Genomic DNA, 20,209 nt, shown 5'->3' with positions numbered 1-20,209 from the left:
GAGCTCTGCTAAGCTTGGAGATTGGAGCATCTCTCCAGGGGGTTCCTATAGGGACAATCAGGGCCCAGAAAGAAGACCATGGTGGCCACCTTTTATCGAGGCGATGTCCCCACTTTAGGCAGGGACCCGCCACCTCCCTGCTAGGTTAGGACCAGGCTTCCTTCCCTCTCCCTGGAGTGGTGCTACCGTCCCGCATAGCGTGGTGCGTGGCTTTTTACAACTGTGTATACGTTCCCTGTTGCCGTGCTGAGTGTAGTACTTTTTGTGTCACACAGACTTTACATCTGGGCTATGTATTTTAGTTGTGGTGCGCACTGCTCTTTGGTGCATTGTTAATCTACTAAAGTAGTCATGAACATCACCCTGCGTCCATGCTGTGCATGGTGCTTGTGAGCTGCATGAATGTGACAGAAATATTGTGTTTTGGGCACTGTTACTCAAAAAGGACAAAGCAGTGCTGGAGCGGGTGCAAATACAGGTAACTAAAGTAATAAATGGAATGGGCGGACTGCAAAACCCAGAGAGGTTATCAAAATTGGAATTATTCACTTTAGAAAAGATGGCTGAGGGGTGACCTAATAACTGTATATAAATATTTCATCTATATATACGCAGGACTGTCACTGTATCATGGGGGCGCAAAGGGGTTCTTTACTGTAACAGCTGTGAAACTATGGAACTCTGCCTGATGATGCAGTGATGGTTAACTCGCCAAAAAAGTACAAGAGGGGCCTGGACGCCTTTCTTGAATGATACAATATTACATGTTATAGTCACTAATTACGTCAGAAGGGTCGGTGATATGGGGATTGGTCTGATTATTCAGCCTAACATAATATGCGACTATGTTACAATGTTCGACTTCAGAGTTCAGTGAGTACATGGTAGAACAATAGTCTAACCCCTTGTCTATTTCTAATACTAGGAGCAATGGATCTGTTCACCATCCTCGCTCTTTCTTTCATCCTTCTCCTTACCATCTACATTCTTCTCTCATGGTCCAAACAACATGGAAACCAGTCATTACCTCCAGGGCCTACCCCAATTCCTGTGCTGGGAACCCCCAAATACATGGACCTGAGAGCCTCCACCAAGAACTTCCCAAAGGTAAGTGTCTACAGGTAGAAATGGTGCAATGCACACTGGGCAGAGCAGATATCCTGATGTCCTGCTGCTCATACATCATGAACATAGAGATCAGCGGATGTATGGGCTGCTCCAGGGGTGTAGCTAGAGGCTCATGGGCCCGGTCGCTTTTTGTACATCACTTTTAGCTACATTACTGTTTTTTTTTAATGACCCATAAGGCCAGTTTCACACGCGTGCAACTTGGTCCTATATAGTTCTACACAGTGCGGGATACATTGATGCAGCACTGTGTTCAACCAAGCGACCTTAGTTCACCTCTATGTCTAGTGGCCCTTATAAAACTATCTTAAGTGTGTTCATTGGGACATATATCAGCCAGAGCCTGATAGTTCATTGCACAGACTCTGAGCTTGACACTAATTAGTCAGCCTTATATGCTATTAGATCAATTGACGATTGGTTCACTCTGAATATTGTGACAACATTCTTCCGCTCATCATCAAGCGTGTCACAAGAAACATATGAACTCATGTACTAGCGGTAACATTGAGTCTGAATTCACGTTAGTACAGTGGTCATACTTAGATATCTTAGTGTAGATCTTAAATCACATGAGGTCCTGATGAATCAGCCCTATCCACGGCTGAGGAAACGCGTCGATCCACGAACTACGGATCTGATCTACTAATACGGCTAATAGAGAGGTCCATAAATTATGGATCTGGTCTATCAACTTGATTAAAGTACTAGCCACGTAAACACTATATTACAACAAAGTGTCTTGTCCTGGCCAAAGCTTATAATGATAAACCTGTAGACCATCCTGTTTGATCTAATGATATTACGCCTATCTAAAGACAATCAAGGCGATATCAGCCTTGTTCAAACTGAGGCATTTAATCAGCATTTGGCTTATTTTTAATAAAATCTTTTTTTGACTAGCTACAATATTATTTACAAGAATACAATAGCACGTCTAGTCTGTATCGTGTACCTACTCCTGCGATGAGGCATTAGGAGACACCTGGCCTAAGAGAAGAGCATTTAATTAGAAAGTGAGATATTATTCTCCTTCCACTTATCTTAAGAGAATAGCAGCCAATGATAAAGTGAAAATTATTATCTCTTCACTTATCTCGAGTGGCCAAACGAGACTCTGCATTATCTACCAATAACAAACTATTGTAACATCTATATTCGATGTCTTATGCAATTCAGCCTAGTCTCTAAAAAGTGGTTATAGATCTATCAATACCCCTCAATCCTTGGAATCAGCAGGGGTTTTCAGTACTTATTATATTTGTTCTTGTCTGTATATTGTGATGTTATTTGTCTGGGTAGAGCCCACTTTTATCAGAGTAATATTAAAAGTTACGTTTTAGTATTTAACTAGTATCACCAATTAAGTCCTTTACAGTGAGTAATACATAGCATTAAAGGGGTTGTCCCGCGGCAGCAAGTGGGGTTATACACTTCTGTATGGCCATATTAATGCACTTTGTAATATACATCGTGCATTAAATATGAGCCATACAGAAGTTATTCACTTACCTGCTCCGTTGCTGGCGTCCACGTCGCCATGGATCCGTCTAATTCTGATGGCTTCTTGCTTTTTTAGACGCGCTTGCGCAGTCCGGTCTTCTGCCTGGTGAATGGGGCCGCTCGTGCCGGAGAGCTGGTCACCGCGTCGTCATCGTAGCTCCGCCCCATCACGTGTGCCGATTCCAGCCAATCAGGAGGCTGGAATCGGCAATGGAACGCACAGAGCCCATGGTGCACCATGGGAGAAGACCCGCGGTGCACCATGGGAGAAAACCGCAGTGCATCCCTGGGAAAGGACTGGCGGCCATCTTAGGGAGAAGATTTTTTAAACTCCTTATTTCGTCGGATTGGTTAGTAGCAAGCGGTTTAAAAATGCTTTAATTTGCTATTTTATGCCAGGGGGGTGACAGGGGAAATGGGGTAAGGTAAAATTTTGATGCTTGCCGCGAGACAACCCCTTTAAGGACATTCTGTCTCAGTGAATTCAGTTTCACATGGGCGACAAAAATCACATGATTTTTTGGCGATGCGATAGTGTAAGAAAACGCATGTTTGTGAAACCCATGCTTTCCAAGGGTTTCCTTCACATTAGCTATGTTTTCACTGATGCGATGCAAGAAAGAAAAATGGTGGCATGCTCTATCTTTTTGCGATTGCTATTTTTTATCCCCCATGTTTCCCTATGGAGCCTCCTTGTTTACCGCATCGCAATTTTCTCACGGCAAAATCGCGATCGCCTGTGTGAAATCGGCCTCAATGCACATTTAGTAATCAGGAGCTTTGCCAGAGTCGTAGGCTGGGTTCTCACGGGACGGAAATCTCGCAGAATTCAGTGAGATTTCCACAGCGGAAAAGCTGCTTCAAAACCAGCACCATTTGTCACGGGTTTGAGGCGGCTTTTCAGCCTGTTTTCTGCTGCAGAAATCTCTCTTCATAGAGAGAAGAGAGTCCGCAGCACCATAACTGACATGTCGTGGATTTGAATTCTGCGCCAATTCTCGTCCACTTTGCTGCTCAGTCTCAGCTTTAAAAATGTGTGCGGAATTTCTGTGCCGAAGGTCCACACGGAAGTTCCTTCTGTGTGAATCCAGCATTATAAGATCCAGAACACAAGCCTCATGACATGTTTTGCTTCCCCAACAAAAACTAAAATAATATGTATGTATGTGTATATATATATTAGCACACACACACTCATACACATTGGAGACAGCTTAATAACAATATATACAAAAGAGACAACTTAAAGGGGTTGTCCCGCGCCGAAACGTTTTTTTTTTTTTTTCAATAGCCCCCCCGTTCGGCGCGAGACAAACCCGATGCATGTGTTAAAAAAAAAAACGGATAGTACTTACCCAAATCCCCGCGCTCCGGTGACTTCTTCCTTACCTTGCGAAGATGGCCGCCGGGATCTTCACCCTCGGTGGACCGCAGGTCTTCTGTGCGGTCCATTGCCGATTCCAGCCTCCTGATTGGCTGGAATCGGCACACGTGACGGGGCGGAGCTACGAGGAGCAGCTCTCCGGCACGAGCGGCCCCATTCAACACGGAGAAGACCGGACTGCGCAAGCGCGTCTAATCGGGCGATTAGACGCTGAAAATTAGACGGCACCATGGAGACGGGGACGCCAGCAACGGAACAGGTAAGTGAATAACTTCTGTATGGCTCATAATTAATGCACAATGTACATTACAAAGTGCATTAATATGGCTGTACAGAAGTGTATACCCCAACTTTGTTTCGCAGGACAACCCCTTTAAGTCACCTTTTCGTGATGCGTGGTAAATGAAGTCAATGAAAGTCAAAGGACTGCATGTAGATATGCAAGAAAATCAAATTATATCATACTCTATTTCTCTGCATACCACGTAGCGTGAGCTCTATACACTTGTATGGGCTGCATATGATACGCTGTCCATACACAATACATTGCGTATGTGCAGTGTTTCCATATGCATCGCCACTCTGAATAGGGTGAGTGGGGAATTAAATAGTCATATGTCCATGTGAATGAGTCCTAAGGGCTAATGTGTATGGGCATTTTTCACCGCATATTATGCACACATGATATGCGGTGGATAGAATCAATGAAAGTCAGTGGACTTTCATTCTACCATGCACACCAGCGTGTACATACGGCAGAGAAATAAATCGCAGCATGCTCTTTATCTCTACATATGATACGCAGCCCTTCTATGGGCTCCATATGAAATGTCCCTACGCAGGCATTGCGAGAGGGCAGTGTTTCGTAACAAATTTGAAAAAAAAGAATCACACTGCGCATGTCTGTGACATCTGATTCCTGGACATGCGCAGTGCATACTCAGCCCATACGCGGTCTCTGCTAGGTCTCTGCCAGCAGAGAGATAGGGCTGTGTATACGAGTGGGAATGAGCCCTTAGGCCACTTTCACACATGGCGTTGGCAAAACTCTGTGATTTTGATGGAGGCGTTTTGCCGTGATTTTTACCGGTTTTCAAACGCATGTCACTGCATTTGCAGCGCTTTTTAACGCTAATGAGTTGCGTTAAAAAGCGCAAAAACGGCCACAATAAGGGTGACTACCCACTACAGTTTTTTTCACTGCGAAATTCGCAGCGTTTTTTTTTTCTGCATGGGTCTATGGGCTATGGGACTTGTAAAGCTAAAATCGCGATTGCGCAAAATTTTGCGGTAAATCACGATTTTAACATTACAAGTCCCATAGACCCCTGCAGAAAAAAAAAACGCTGTGAATTTTGCAGTGAAAAAAAACTGTAGTGGGTAGTCACCCTTAAGCAGAAAACGCTCGAATCGTGGCGTTAGAAAACACTGTGTTCGAGCACAGGTCTGCAAGGCCTCTTTGAAATCAATGGAAGCGTTGTACCACAAATACCATGACGTTCAAAACGTGGTAAAAAGCGCATGTGTGAGACAGCTCTTAGATGCTTATCAGAGACAGAAAGTACTTCCACTTTCTGTCAAGTTGCCACTGCTCTTTGTTTGCTGCTCCACATCCATTCTCCTGCGCTGGATGGGAGCAGCACTGCAGAAGCCAGGGGAGAGGACACCATGAAAAGCCCTGGGGTTTGCCAGCACTTTCACTAGGTCCTCTGCGCAGCTTCTTTGGCATGCTGGCGCTTCCTCCCAGACCTCCACTCAGACTATGATGATCTCAATGTAGCAGAAGACAAGGGAGGAGACTGAGCGGAGGTCGAGGAGGAAGCACGAGCATGCTGGAGAAGCTGCCCGCGGTGCTCAGAGGACCTAGTAAAAGTGCGGTCAGGCAGCATCAACTGCTATGTGTGTCAGATTTGGATTCAGTATATATATTCCCCAGTGTCTTTTAACACCTTGGTGAGTGCAGTTTAAAGGAGTTTTTCTGTGCCTCAATGAAAGTATTAAAATATACTCACCCACCCTTGTGTACTGTTGCGCTCATCTGGTGTTGTGCTCTCCTGATGCGATCCAACACTGATGCTTTGTCTCTCTGGATGCAGCTGCTGTTATCTTTAGTGCAACTGCTCTACACCTCACTGGACTCCCTTTCTTCCTGTTTGCTTCACTGTGAGCCAGCTGTTCACCCCAATGCTCTGAACAGGCCCCACTCTGCATCTGACCCAGATCACCATGAATACTTCTTCCAGCCATGACTCTCCTTATCCTGCCACCAGGGGCGTAACTATAGAGGGTGCAGGGGATGCGGTTGCACCCGGGCCCAGGAGCCTTAGGGGGCCCATAAGGCCTCCCTTCTTCATATAGGGAGCCCAGTACTATGAATAAAGCATTATAGTTGGGGGCCCTGTTACAGGTTTTGCATTGGGGCCCAGAAGCTTCAAGCTATGTATCTGTGCAGCATGGTTTAGGTATGGGTATGGGTACAGATACAGATAGAGGGGGGGCCCCAGCTCACTTTTTGCATCAGGGCCCCTGAGCCTTTAGTTACTCCCCTGCCTGCCACTATCCCCCAATGGTCCTCTCAGTGCCACCACAGTAATATTTCCCACACTGGGTCCACCACAAAATAATAAGAAGCTCAAACTAGTCTTCCTGCTTTTGCACATTCTACTATGCACAATTAAACACAGATTAACAGTTACAGTTTGCACCATCCTGTGCTATCAGATGAAGGGGCATGCGTACTAAAATGCGTTATGTCCACTGATATAATTAAAAAGGAAGTCAGGTTCAAGCCTCGACTCTGTGATTTGTTTGTTCACCTGTAGGCCGATGCGCCAGACCCTGTTTTCATTTCCTGTCCTTGGTTGCACCACGCTCACCCTCTGGGACAGCATGCTTTCCAGCTGAGTAGCACAAGCCAACAGCATTTCTGAATAAGCAACTTGAGATACACTATTCTGCAGAGAATCCTTTTGGGATGCTCCGACTTTCTACTTTCCTCTCTTAAAGCTGGCCGTGGTGGGTGGTGCACGAAGCACATTTCAGGATGTGATGGAACAATCGGATTTATCAAAAATATACAAAGTTTATTTAAAAATACATTGGTGTTTGGTCTCTGTCCATAGCCAGCAAACAATGTCCTTTAATTATTAATTGCTACAGCATTTCCCTATACAATAGGCCTGTTGTAGCTCCTCTGGTCTCTATCAGTGTCTCCACCTTTTACTTGTATTGGAGTCGGTCTCACTTACACTTTGTTGCTTGGGATGGAAAAGACTGCTGTTCAGGTGCTACCCTTAGTCAGTCTCCAATTGCACAGTCTACTAATACAGGGGTCTTTTGGAGTACCACTTACAACGTAAGGGTTATGCGTAGTCCCTAAGTTATAGTGTAATATTAAATGTGATGATTGTATTTAAGCACTCTATGCTCTGGCACTGGATGTGGCACCCTGTGTCTGGTGCAAAGCGCCAAACGTTCCAGTTTCCTTGGAGACCAGAAAATAGTATGAAAGCTAGGAAGGTACCCACCTCCTCGCATATTAGGAGTGTGCCAGTCCGAGTTGGTGTGTAGTGCGTACTGCTAGAGTAAGCCCAAGATCTACCAGTAGCGATAAAGGTGCGTATGTCTTCCTGTCACCCCAGGGCTTGGCGAGAAAAGCCACATATCGTTTAATAAAGTACTGTTAAGAGTTAACAATGGATGTGGACTCAATTACTCCCCACAGTGATGAGGGACGGAAGGTAAACTGGTTATCAAGGGCAGGGGCGAACCTAAATGCTTGGGTGAAAAAGTTCAGCTGGGGCCTCCCACACCTCCATACCCAGATCGTGCTGTATACAGCTGCAAAACAAATTTCTAGCCCCTTGGCGTAACCTTTCCAAACGTCATGCATTTCCTACACTGCATTAAAATTTGTTTGTAGCCCCGCAGGCCACTCTCACACACACTGCTTTTTACCGCTATAAGTGCGGCGTTCTGAGCGCCGTACTAATCGTGGTACAACACTCCCATAGATTTTAATGAGCTTACTCAAACCTGCGCTCGAACGCGGTGTTCCTAATGCCGTGATTTTCGAGAGCTGTCTGTTTTATTTTTGTGTTTTCGGGTTTTTTAACGCACCTTCTCACCCATCACAATGATGTGGTACATTAAAAAGTGCTGTCATACGCTGCACCATGGGTTCAAAAATGCTGCTCGAAATTATGCCACGATTTCAAGTTGCGTTTTCTGAACACATGTGTGAGAGATAGATAGATAGATACTGTGTTTCCCTGAAAATAAAACCCTATCTTATATTAATTTCTGCCCCAACAGAGGCACTAGGTCTTATTTTCAGGGGATGTCTTATTATACTTACCTAGCCGGCTTGGTTCAGGTCCCTTCCGTTGCTCACCGGAGCTCCGTCGGTAGCTGCATCCCTCGGCCACCCACAGAAGATCACTCATCCATTAATGCAGCATTTGATAAACCAATCACAGCCATCATGTTGTGGAGGCAGGATTATGAATTGGCTGAGCCGTGGCATTGATTGGCCAATTCATAAATCCCACCTTTACAACGCGATGGCTGTGATTGGTTCTTTGACCGCTGCTCAACCAATCAATACAGCGCTCGATGAACCAATCATAACCATTGCTTTGGTTCTTCGAGCACTGCATTGATTGGCTGAGCAGCGCTCGAAAACCAACCAGAGCCATTGCTCCCTGGGGCTGGGATTTATGAATCCTGTGACCAGAAAGTGATCTTCTGTGGGCGGCCATGGACTGCAAGAAGCGCGACGGAGCTCCAGAGAGCAGCGGGAGGGACATGGACCAAACCTGCTAGGTAATGTATTCCTTTTTTTTTTGTAATGCAGCTAGGGCTTATTTTGGGGGTAGGGTTTATATTTCAAGCCTCTAACGAAAATCCAAAAAAATCAAGGTAGGTATATTTTCGGTGAAACAGGGTAGATATGAGACAGAGATAGATAGGTAGATAGATATTTGAGATAGATACACATACACACAGACATATACACTTCTCCGTGTGATAGCAGCAGGACAGGGAGGCGCAGCAGCCGCTGTCCAGCAGGGGGCAGGAGCAGCACATGATGACATTCTCACTGTGCTTAACTCCCTGCTGGCCCTTGTTGCTGCCTCCCTCCTCCTCTCCCCTGCTCTTCTCTGCTTCCTCTCAGGCTGGACGTACTGCCTGCCCCGTGATCGGTGCGGTGCTGCAGACAGAGCGACTAGCTGGTAATGCACTGAACGTGCATATGTATATGGCGGTCAGTGGCCTCTGGGCTCCCTCAGCGTAGGGGCCGGGTCACCACAGCAACTCCTGACAGTACGCCTATGGCAGAGGGCAAAACAGTTGCTGAAGAAACAGTGGTGAGATGGGCGGATAAATTGGACACCAGGTACCCTGAGGAGGACGTTTTATCACCTGACCCAGGTATGCCCCTGACCCTCCGATGCCTACAACACCTGTCGGACAATCACAAGGACTCTGCTGTAGCATCCTGCTCCACATTTAGCATCATGTACAGGATCGACAGTGGCCTCTTACGAACGTTTATGTCCCACTGTCACAGAGTTAACAATCCTGTTCCTGAGTTAACAATTTTGTTGCTATGTTGATTTGAGGCAGAATATGTTTCACAGGTCTGGAGGCTTCCTCTGCCCCGAGTCTGGACTTTGCCTCCTTTGTTTGTTAATTAAGAGCTGGTATCAATGAAAGGGACTCTTTCCCCAGATAACTCACAATCACAAACCATTAATCCAGCATCATCGTGTAATAAAAAGTTCTGCAACTTTGTAATCATTATGTTTTTATTACTCACTATTTTTCCAATCTCTGCTTCCTCTCAGTGAACAGACACATTCATTGTGTTTATTCAAAATCTGAAAACCATTCCAGACTTAAGGCCCACTTCGACACAACGATTATCACTCAAGATTCACTCAAAGGCGATCTTTTGAGCGATAATTGTTGTATGCATTTATGTGCTCCGAGAACTGCTGTGTTCTTGGAGCGCTCAGCTGGTATCCAGCTAAGTGCTCCGAGTGGGGTATGCAGAACACAGCTGAAACACTGTCTTCTGCATACTCCTGCTGTGTTCACGGAGCGCTCAGCTGGTATACAGTACATTGACCTATTACAGCCATTGTGGCTATACAAAAACACATTTTTTGTATGGACTGTAAAAGAAACGCAGCATGTCGGTATTCTTGTCCAACTTCTCAGACGATGGTCACCCATTCAAGTCAATGGGTGCACAAAAAAAGTGGAGAGCATTTGTCCACTTTATTTCTAGCAAAAAATTAAGCCTCCTTCAGTCTTTTGTTTGCGCATGAAAAAAAAAATGACACAAAGATCACACACTCACTGTAGTCTGCATCTTCTCATTGCTAGTCACTGGCGTCTGCAGCCCCTCTTCTCTAGTTGCTGGGGTCTGCAGCCCCTCTCATCTAGTCGCTGGGGTCTGCAGCCCCTCTCATCTAGTCGCTGGGGTCTGCAGCCCCTCTCATCTAGTCGCTGGGGTCTGCAGCCCCTCTCATCTAGTCGCTGGGGTCTGCAGCCCCTCTCCTCTAGTCGCTGGGGTCTGCAGCCCCTCTCCTCTAGTCGCTGGGGTCTGAAGCCCCTCTCCTCTAGTCGCTGGGGTCTGCAGCTCCTCTCCTCTAGTCGCTGGGGTCTGCAGCTCCTCTCCTCTAGACGCTGGGGTCTGCAGTTCCTCTCCTCTAGATGCTGGGGTCTGCAGCCTCTCTTCTCTAGTCGCCGGGGTCTGCAGCCCCTCTCCTCTAGTCGCCAGGGTCGGCAGCCCCTCTCCTCTAGTCGCTGGGGTCTGCAGCCCCTCTCCTCTAGATGTTGGGGTCTGCTGCTCCTCTCCTCTAGACGCTGGGGTCTGCAGCTCCTCTCCTACAGAGGTTGGGGTCTGCAGTTCCTCTCCTCTAGACGCTGGGGTCTGCAGCCTCTCTCCTCTAGATGCTTGGGTCTGCAGTCCCTCTCCTCTAGTTGCTGGGGTCTGCAGCCCCACTCTCCTCCGCTCACTGGGGTCTGCAGCTCCTCTCCACCGCTCTCTGGGGTCTGCAGCCACTCTCTTCCACTCACTAGGGTCTGCAGCCTTTCTCCTCTGCTCACTAGGGTCTGCAGCTGTTCTCTTCTCAGTTGGGACTGCAGCTCCTCTCCTCTGCTCACTGGTGTCTACAGCTGCTCTTTTTCTCTCACTGAGGTCTGCAGCACCTTTCCTCTGCACAGTAGGGTATGTAGCACCTCTCCTCTCACTGGGATCTGCAACTGCTCCCCTCTAATGTTCAGACTTCCTCAGTCACTACCTGCGGCTTGGTTTTGCTTGTCTCTTCTCCAGCTACTCACACATTCTTGCATTTTTTTTACCAAGTAGTGTTGGCACACATTTTGTATTATTGTTAATTTCAATGTCCAGATATTACATAATTTGGCTCTACTGTAAATCCTGGGGGTATCTGAGTGCCAAGAGACACTATTATACCAAGAAAAGGCGACTGCTATAAGTGAAGTCCAGTTCACTAATCCTGTGTCCAGCTGGCCTTGTTACACTTCCAGCTGGACACAAGATTGGCTTTATTTGCCAAGTGGAGGTCAGGTAGAAGTAGGGAATGTCTAACCTCTGACATAAGGGCAGTTGACAGCTACCTATTGCCTTTGCTTGTTCTGGATCTACACTGCATGAGTTTAGGATTAACTGGATGCACTTGTTTGTCTTTACATTGTTGACAACAATGCGGCTTATTTACTATTCCAAATACAACAATTTTCTAGCACAAATTATGCCAGAAAACTATTTTATATGCTTGCGGCATATTTCTCATGCGCTTTTAGACAGTTTTTCCAACTTGAACAAAAAATGGGCGCAGCCTAAATTGCACCCAAAATTACGCCAACATTTTGGAAGGATTTGTGACATAAGCTAACTAATAAGTGGTCTAAAAACTTAGACTAAATAGTCTTAAAATTCAACAGATTTATCATTCAGTCTAAGTTTGCACTGTCTAAATTTTAGACAGTATTAGTAGATAAGCCCCATTGTCTCTACATCATCGAATTATAGGAAGGAGTCAATTATAATTTTTGCCACTAAAGATAATGCATCCAGTTATTCTGTGTAGGACAACACTGTTGGAAATGGTTACTTCTCTTTGAAAAAAATGTACGTCAGCTGATTTGTTAATTTCTCAATTTTTTTTCCTCCATCAGCTCAGCCAGAAATACGGCTCAGTATTCACCATCTGGCAAATGTCGGAACCTGTTATTGTTCTTTGCGGATATGAGACGGTAAAAGAGGCCCTAGTAAATCATGCCGAGCAGTTCAGTGAGCGCCCCAAGATCCCAGTGATGAACCTCTCCAACAAGGGATATGGTAAGATTAACAAATCATGCAAGATCTATAAAAGAAATGTCCACAAACCTCCTCCCACAAATAAGTCTACAGTAATAAGTACATACTAGACAGGGAGGAGGGGCATGGAGCTGCAGGGAAACCGCGTAAGCGTGCAAGGGAGGGGAGGCCGCAGCAGAGAAGACATATAACTGGTCACAGTACACACAGCACAGTCCTGACATCACACCAGGAAGAACCTGGCCACTTAGATGGAATTGGGAAAAAGTAAAAATTTTCTGAAACCAGCAGATTTAAGGGAAAGAGCCCAAATCTGCTGGTTACACAATGTTTTGTCTGCTCTACAGCTTCAATCAAAATTCTTCAACCCCCATTACAAATTAGGTTTATTTGCCAAATGAACAAACTTTCAGCTGTTTGCAAAAATAGCAAATCCAACAAGAATAGTTTAAATAGCTCAACACAACTAATATAACAAGAGGTTTCTCCAGATCCAATGCAAAATGCCATTTCTAATGACTCAGAGTGCTGGATAGCTCAACAGGGAAAGCCGCCACCTGGAGCACAGGACCTCCTGAGTTCGAGTCCTGACAGTAGCCCTTTCTTTCCAGGATGGACTCTGGATATCTCAGGGATTTCCCTTAATATATCTGATGGAACTCCCCTGTGAGCCCAGAGACATGAATGTTGCAGTCTGCTTCCCACAAATGTTTCTCTGGTTCATACCCTCTCCATTGCACCAGATATAGTAGTTTCCCTCTGAACATTCTAGAGTCCAGAATTTTCTCAACAAGGTATTCTTCACCTCGGACATCCACTCCTTGAGGAGGTGGCTGACTTCTCCCCGGAAAGGTGTTCTCTCTGAAAGGCTTGAACAGTGACACATAGAACACGGGATGAATCTTTTGCCTGTTAGGGAGTTTCAAACAAAAGGCAACTTGGTTAATTTTCACAGTAACCGGAAAAGGTCCTAAGAATTTTTGACCCAATTTTGGAGAGGGTACATGTGTTCTTACATTTTTTGTAGACAACCAAACCAGCATTTATCCACTGCCTTTTCCTAGTTTTCTTGGGCTTTTTGTAGCATCTAATTTGATGCTACAAAAAAGAGCTTAAATTGCATCACCTACGACAAGGGCGACACTCTGTTGCTGAATATGCAGCAGAATTTTGTTGCTGGACGACTGATAGCACATGGAACCTAGCCGCGCAGAGGAGTCAGTTTCGACGAGGATTATCAAAGCTGCTGAAGGATGAGCTTGATAGAGTTGAGACTGTTGATCGTTCAGAGGACTTTATTCAATTTACTATGTAACACGATTTTTGTTCCTGGGTTGTGGATGTCATTTCCTTAGTGGTTCTATCATAAAAACATGGAAAGAGTTCATTAAACTGCAAAAACTTTGTTTTTGTGGTCTGCACATTGAAAGGTTAAAAATGGCATATTTTCATTATGGAAAATTACAAACATTTGGGTTTCAGGTATTAGAAGGATAAAAAAACAACATTATATATCAAACCAACCAAATATTTTAACCAAAATGCTACAAATGGTTGAAAAGGAACCTAGAAATGTGTGGTTTTGCAAGATTTGCAAGGGTATGTCAGATCACTTTCACGGATTAGTCCCCAAATGTAGTCCCACATCATGTTTTCATTGTAATTTCCCTGGCAGTGACGTTCAATTTGTAGGATGTCTTCATGAAATCTCTCTCTTGCTGCTCTGAATAGACATCCATGTTCTCTTTAAGTCAACCAAGAGGAGCATCAAGGATCTGTGCTTTTAAAGACACCCCGCAGCCTATTTTTCAATAGTTTTTCACCAGAGTCTCAACCAATTCAACGTAGTTTTCAGCTTTATGATTTCCAAAGAAGTCTTTAAATACTTTAGCAAAACTGATCCATGCTTCTTTTTCCTGTTCTTTGAGAAGGTTGGGAAACTCTTAACACTCAATAACTTTCCTGATTTGAGGCCCAACAAAAACCTTGGCTGTAACTTTTGCTTCTAAAAGCTTCTGAAAAATATTTGAATGCTGCTGTGCATTTGTCCAAAGCATTGACAAATTGCTTCCTGAGGACTAGTTTGATGTGCAAAGGTGGCATTGGTACCTTTCGAGGGTCTACAAGTGTGATGGGGCAGTTGGTGGTTGGTGACGGGGGTCTGCTTTCTTCTTCCTATACTGGCAGCTGTCCCCAACAGCCTCCACGTGGCGGGATAAATAGGTGTTGTTGTTGAATATGTTTACTATTTCTATTAATTTGTTCGTGACGCCAGTGCTTTACAGTACGAAATGGGTGATGAAGATAACAAATTAATCCCACCAAGCCAGGGTTTAGCAAAATAAATGTAATTAATTATTCTTTTCTTTTTTGTGATGGAGATAACAGAAATTATATTCGTGCTCAGTACAGTCAATCCACAGTGATTAAACACTTTTACTCCTTTAAATCCACAAACTGGTGACCTAATTGTGTGGGCTTCCCTTTGATAGCCATGTAATTGCGCCTAGGTATGGCCTTGACTTCTAGTCTCCACATTAATTTTCCTCCGTGCAGGCGCTGGTGGACCGTTAGACCTTAACAGAAATTTGGAGCCTTATTTCTCCCGATTGTGAGGAAGGGGGTGCTTCTTAAGGGGCCTTCTGACATAAACAGCCTCCTAGGAAATCCTGATAATGGATAGTGTTTGGCAAGGGGGATTTGGTGGTGCGTATCTCTCTTCGGCAATCGCTTGCTCTCTTTTCTCCAGGGATTAGTGCAGTCACTCTGCTGTAGTAGGCCACAACTCACCACAGGTTCTGGTGACTCTCCTGAATCCACATCCAATACATAGAGGTCCGGCAGCACTCAAACACAGCTTTCCTAGATGGGCGAGGTAGCTATATGCACAGCCACCAGTCAATGGGATCATGGACCTCTATCTTTTACTATATGGAGCAATAAAAGGATTTCAAACTTTATTCTACACCTTTGATGCTGCCGCCTCTATCTCCTGAATCCACAGGGCTCCAGACTCCTCTGATGTCCCGACAACAGTTTTCACTGTCACTAAACCTCTCCACACTATCCGACGACTGCTTCCCTATGACTCCTTCGGGCATGCTCCACTATACTGTTATGTTTCAAGACAGACTACCACTATTCTATTGACTCTCTCCTATACTGACACTGTTATCTACAGCTCACTATTATTAGGCTCCTACACACTGCACAGACTACACTATCTAGTATATTGGCTATACTTCTCTCTGTCTAGCAGGAAACCCACTGACTGACTAACACTAACTTCTGTCTTTTCGCAGGACCAACTGACCTGGCTCCTCTCTCCCTCTACTCTCCTCTGACTGGACTCCTGATTGAGCTAACCACTCCTTCTATAACCAACTCACTGGACTGACTGCCTGGACCAACTGTCACCTCACAGCGCATGCACTTTTTTATTTTCTTTCCTCCTGTGCACTGCTCTGGTGTACCCAGGCAATGGGTGCTTCAATCACTGGCTTTCATGCTCTTGTGAACTTATGGCTTGACAACCTATCAGGATGCTCAGCTCATCTGTGCTGCTGTCCTATCAGGGCTGAATCTGCCGGCAACAAATGGGAATTAACTGGTCGCCAGGCAGATTACTAATAGCTCAGTTGCAAGGCAGGTTAACCAGTGGTTAACCCCTGCTTGCCCTGCTGAATTTAAATGCCAGCAAATAATCACCAAGGCACTTTTGTAGGACCCATTTATGGGACATTATAGAAGAGGCTCCTATTTAATGTTATTCTGTCCCACAGAAAACTCTGTACATTCAGGCCAATATCGTCTGTGGTATTGTGCTCTAGTGTCTCTGCTCTCAAAGACAAAGATAGCCTGGAAACTTAGTAGACCCTCCATGAAGACCCATCAAGAATGCAACCATTTTGAAGTCCCCAACAACTTCCCAGCCATATTCCTCATACTTTAATGCATTTAGCAATCTCTTTGCATTTTTGTAGTCTTCTTTAAGTTGAGCTGAATGGGCAAGGGGAAGAGAAGGATACTTGTTACCATTATGGAGTACTACTGCTTTAAGACTTTATGATGAACTGTTGATGAAGAGGCGCCACTTATTAGGTTCAAAAAGAATTCCAAGTTCCCTAAACATTCCTGTTCCATTATGACAAGAGCACAGTCCATCTCCACAAATAAAAAACCTGGAAAAAAGCGTGATGTCACTTCCTCTGACGTGACACTTATCATTCATTCTTCCTCTTCCATACATCATAGTCCAGAAAAGTTCCAGTTTTGTTTTGTTGCTGCACAGAACAAAATCCCCAAACTTCGTCTTATTTATATGGTTTTGAGCATATTGAAGCCAACTTTTCTTGTACTTTTGGGTCAGTAGATTTGTACAGCTTGTAGTTTGGGCATGAAGATCTTCAGTGTTTAGTATGTGCCTAAGTGTACAAATGGAAAGCCTGCTGCTACCATATCTAACTACAGGTCTTTTGCAGTCACTTAAGGGTTTCTGACCATCTTCATCTTCAAGAATCTGGTGGCAGCCGGTGATAGGTTCCTCTTTCTGCCATGTCAGGTAGTGTAGTCAGTGTTCTTCTAACTTTGAACTGACAAACTATGCTTCCAGCTGTGTCTCCAGGAATATTCAGTGCCTCTGTTACCTTTTTGTGTCCTTTTCCTTGCTAGTGCTAGACAATGATCTCTTCTTTTAACTTTTTGGAATACTCTTTTGATATACGGAAGGTTCGCAAAGTCCTCAGACCCTTCCACCTTTTTACATTTTGTTATGCTTTGGCCTTGTACAAATTTTAAAAAAATCTGATTTTCCCCCATCATTCTGCACTCAGTACCCCATAAGGAAAAGTGATAACAATGTTGGAAAACTTTGTACATTTTTTTAAAAATGAAAAACTAATATTTGCATTGACATAAGTATGTTTAATTGGGTTCAAGTCAGGGCTGTGGCTGGGCCACTCAAGAACATTCACAAAGTTACCCCTAAGCCACTCCTGTTTTGTCTTGTTATAATATGAACCTTCTGCCCAGTCTGTGGTCCCTTGTGTTCTGGATCAGGTTTTCATTAAGAATATCTCTGTGCTTTGCTCTATTCCGCTTTCCATTAATCTTGCTAAAAGAAAAATCTGCTGTGTATGTGCAACTCTTCAGAGGTTCCAATAAAGGTAGCAGAACAATTAGATGAATATCAAACTTCTCTATTTTATTTAGAATATTGAAATTCAAAATCCAGCTAATAAACCTCACCCTCAGGAAAGGGAACTCATAACCCTAAATACTGAGTAACAGAGTCATGAGCGGGAGCAGAGCGGATGTCCAAGGGAGACATCCATTTCTGGCTTTATAAGACCAGAGAATCTGGTTTCTCAGTCTGAGAGTCCTTGAGGTGCTTTTTGGCAAACTCCAGGCTGGCTTTCATGCATATTTTACTAAGAAGATGTTGTGTTGTTTACCTGGGACCTATAGTTCTATGGCGCACACAGGCGAACTATAGTTCAGGAGCACACAGGTGTGGGGTGGTTTGAGCTGGCTGGGTGTGCATTGCTCTTGTCAGCCTATCATCTCATACCTGGAAATGTACTTCTGGAAACCTATAGAACTACAATTCCAGGAGCACAATACAACAGAATAGTCTTCTTTCTAGCCACTCTGCCAGATTGGTGGAGGGCTACAGTGATGGTTGACCTACCGAAAGTTTCTCCCATCTACACAAGTATCTTTGGAGCTTAGCCCTTCTCCCCTGATTACTTAGGGTGCATTCACATGGGCAACAGCAAGTCATGCCTGATATTTTTTGGCGCAACTAGCAATGCACATCACAGACACACCATTTGTGTGCTGTGTGAGGTGCAGGAGACATTTGCACATTCTATTCTTTTATGAGACTCACATGAAAATAGAACGTTATGGGTTTTATTTTCATGCGAGTTCTGTGGATATTGCAATACTCAAAACTCTCACAAGTTTGTTTAAAACTTCTTACATGTAAGAAATATGGAGGCCGCTGTGCTCTTGGGAACTTGCTTTACAGCAGAAATTTTTTGCAACCTTCTCCAGCTCTGTGCCTTCACACAATCCTGTCTCTGAGCTGTACAGCCAGTTCTTTCCTCTCATAACTTGGTTTTGGCTCTGATATGCGCTGCGAGCTGTGAGACCTTATATAGACCCGGGGGATGTCTTTTAAAATTATGTCCAATTAACTGATTTTACAACAAGTGGAGTCCAGTCAGGTTGTATAACTTTTATTAAACCGATACTAAAATATTTGTCAAATACTTAAAAACAAGCCGTATGTAGAGAAAACACACATTCTAGATAGAGGCAGAAACACATCCCACCTGAACAAATAAAAACTATTTTTACAAACTTAGTCTAGTTCTGATTAAGGCCGCCTGCAGACGGGCGGAAATTCCGCCCCTGGAAGCTGCCATAGGATTGTGTTAACAAACGCAATCCTATGCAGGCGGCCGCACGAAATCTCGCCCGGCAAACAAATTGCGGCATGCTCTATTTCTGTGCGGGGCTCGCGGGAGCAGGTGAGTGTCATGCTGCTCTCTGCAGGCGCTCGGGTCGGGTCCCTCTGCGAGAATTCTCGCAGCCGGATCCGACCCGGCCGTCTGCAGGCGGCCTTAAAAAAACATTTTTATTTATGTTTTATTTAGGTGTGATGTGTTTCCGCCTTTACCAAGAACGTGTGTGAATAATGTCTTCTCGACATACTGTTTGTCTTTTCGTTTTTGCCCAACCCAGTTTTCCCAAAAATAGGACAGGGTCTTATATTAATTTTTGCTCCAAAAATTTTACATTTTTTACATGTATAGCTGCCTGGACACTATTTAAATTAACTTTTTTTAAATTAACTGTAACTAGGGCTTAATTTTGGAGTAGCACTTATAGTTCAAGCATCTTCAAAAATCCTGAAAAATCACGCTAGAGCTTATTTTCAGGGTAGGCCTTATTTTCAAGGAAACAGGGTGATATCTGTTTAATTAAGTTATATTTTAATAGGGAACTTTTCCAGTGAATTTGAAGTTTCTTACTATCTTCTGTGATTTCCAATCAGGGTATAGAAACATCTCAAAGGTGATCAAAGAAATGGGAGGCCCCTGGAGTTGGAGATTTCAAGTGTCATACCAAAGGGTCTGAATACTTACGTCAATGCAAAATGTTAGAAATCTTAGTTATTCATTTAAAAAAAAATTACAAACATTCTGTTTTCATTTTGTCATTATGTGGTATTGAGTGCGGAGTGATGGAATACTTAAAAAAAGTGGGAAAAGTATGAAAACATGCAATCAAATGTCACAGGCAACAAAGCCATTGCCAGTTCATATATTTAATGTTGTATCTCAACCACGCCTGATCAACTCAGTTGTGAGAGGAATCAATTTTCTACTCATCCTGGGAGACAGCTGAGGGGTTAGAACAATGTATCCAGCCATTAGCAATGTTCTTCTCTCTCCAGGTTTAGATGGAAGACGATGGCGTCCAATCCGACGCTTCACGATGACATCTCTTAGGAATTTTGGGATGGGAAAAATGACCATGGAGAAGAGAGTATTGACAGAGTCCAAGTATCTCATCCAGGCTGTATCAGAGACAGGAGGTGCGTGTACTCCTCATATTCAAAAATCAACTGTTAGCCAATGTGTGAGATTAGAGTTCTCAAAGTTTATTGGGAACATATTGGTTCTTCCGTTTGATCTTTTCTTGGTAATGATGATTCATTTCTCCTTAGTTTCCGTTGCCATCAGTTGTTGGGTGTATCCACCTCATTTACTTAAAGACCAGAGTCACAACACTCATCATCCATGTGCAAATCACCCATAAATAACAAA

The 20,209-nt window shown here is 44.3% G+C and overlaps 1 protein-coding gene across 1 annotated transcript in view; it reads left to right on the top strand.

The window, feature by feature from the left end:
• Window positions 1-929: 929 nt before the first annotated feature.
• The window catches only part of LOC136578871 (cytochrome P450 2C39-like), a 42,864-nt gene continuing 23,584 nt past the window's right edge, over window positions 930-20,209 (top strand). The window contains exons 1-3 of the mRNA XM_066579052.1: window positions 930-1,107; window positions 12,230-12,392; window positions 19,837-19,977. Coding sequence (XP_066435149.1) covers window positions 931-1,107; window positions 12,230-12,392; window positions 19,837-19,977 — 481 coding nt within the window. The 5' untranslated portion in view covers window position 930. The remainder of the gene's footprint in view (window positions 1,108-12,229; window positions 12,393-19,836; window positions 19,978-20,209) is intronic.

The sequence above is a fragment of the Eleutherodactylus coqui genome, chromosome 9 (assembly GCF_035609145.1).
Source record: "Eleutherodactylus coqui strain aEleCoq1 chromosome 9, aEleCoq1.hap1, whole genome shotgun sequence".
Lineage (NCBI taxonomy): Eukaryota > Metazoa > Chordata > Amphibia > Anura > Eleutherodactylidae > Eleutherodactylus > Eleutherodactylus coqui.
This window is presented reverse-complemented; position numbering and strand designations above follow the sequence as displayed.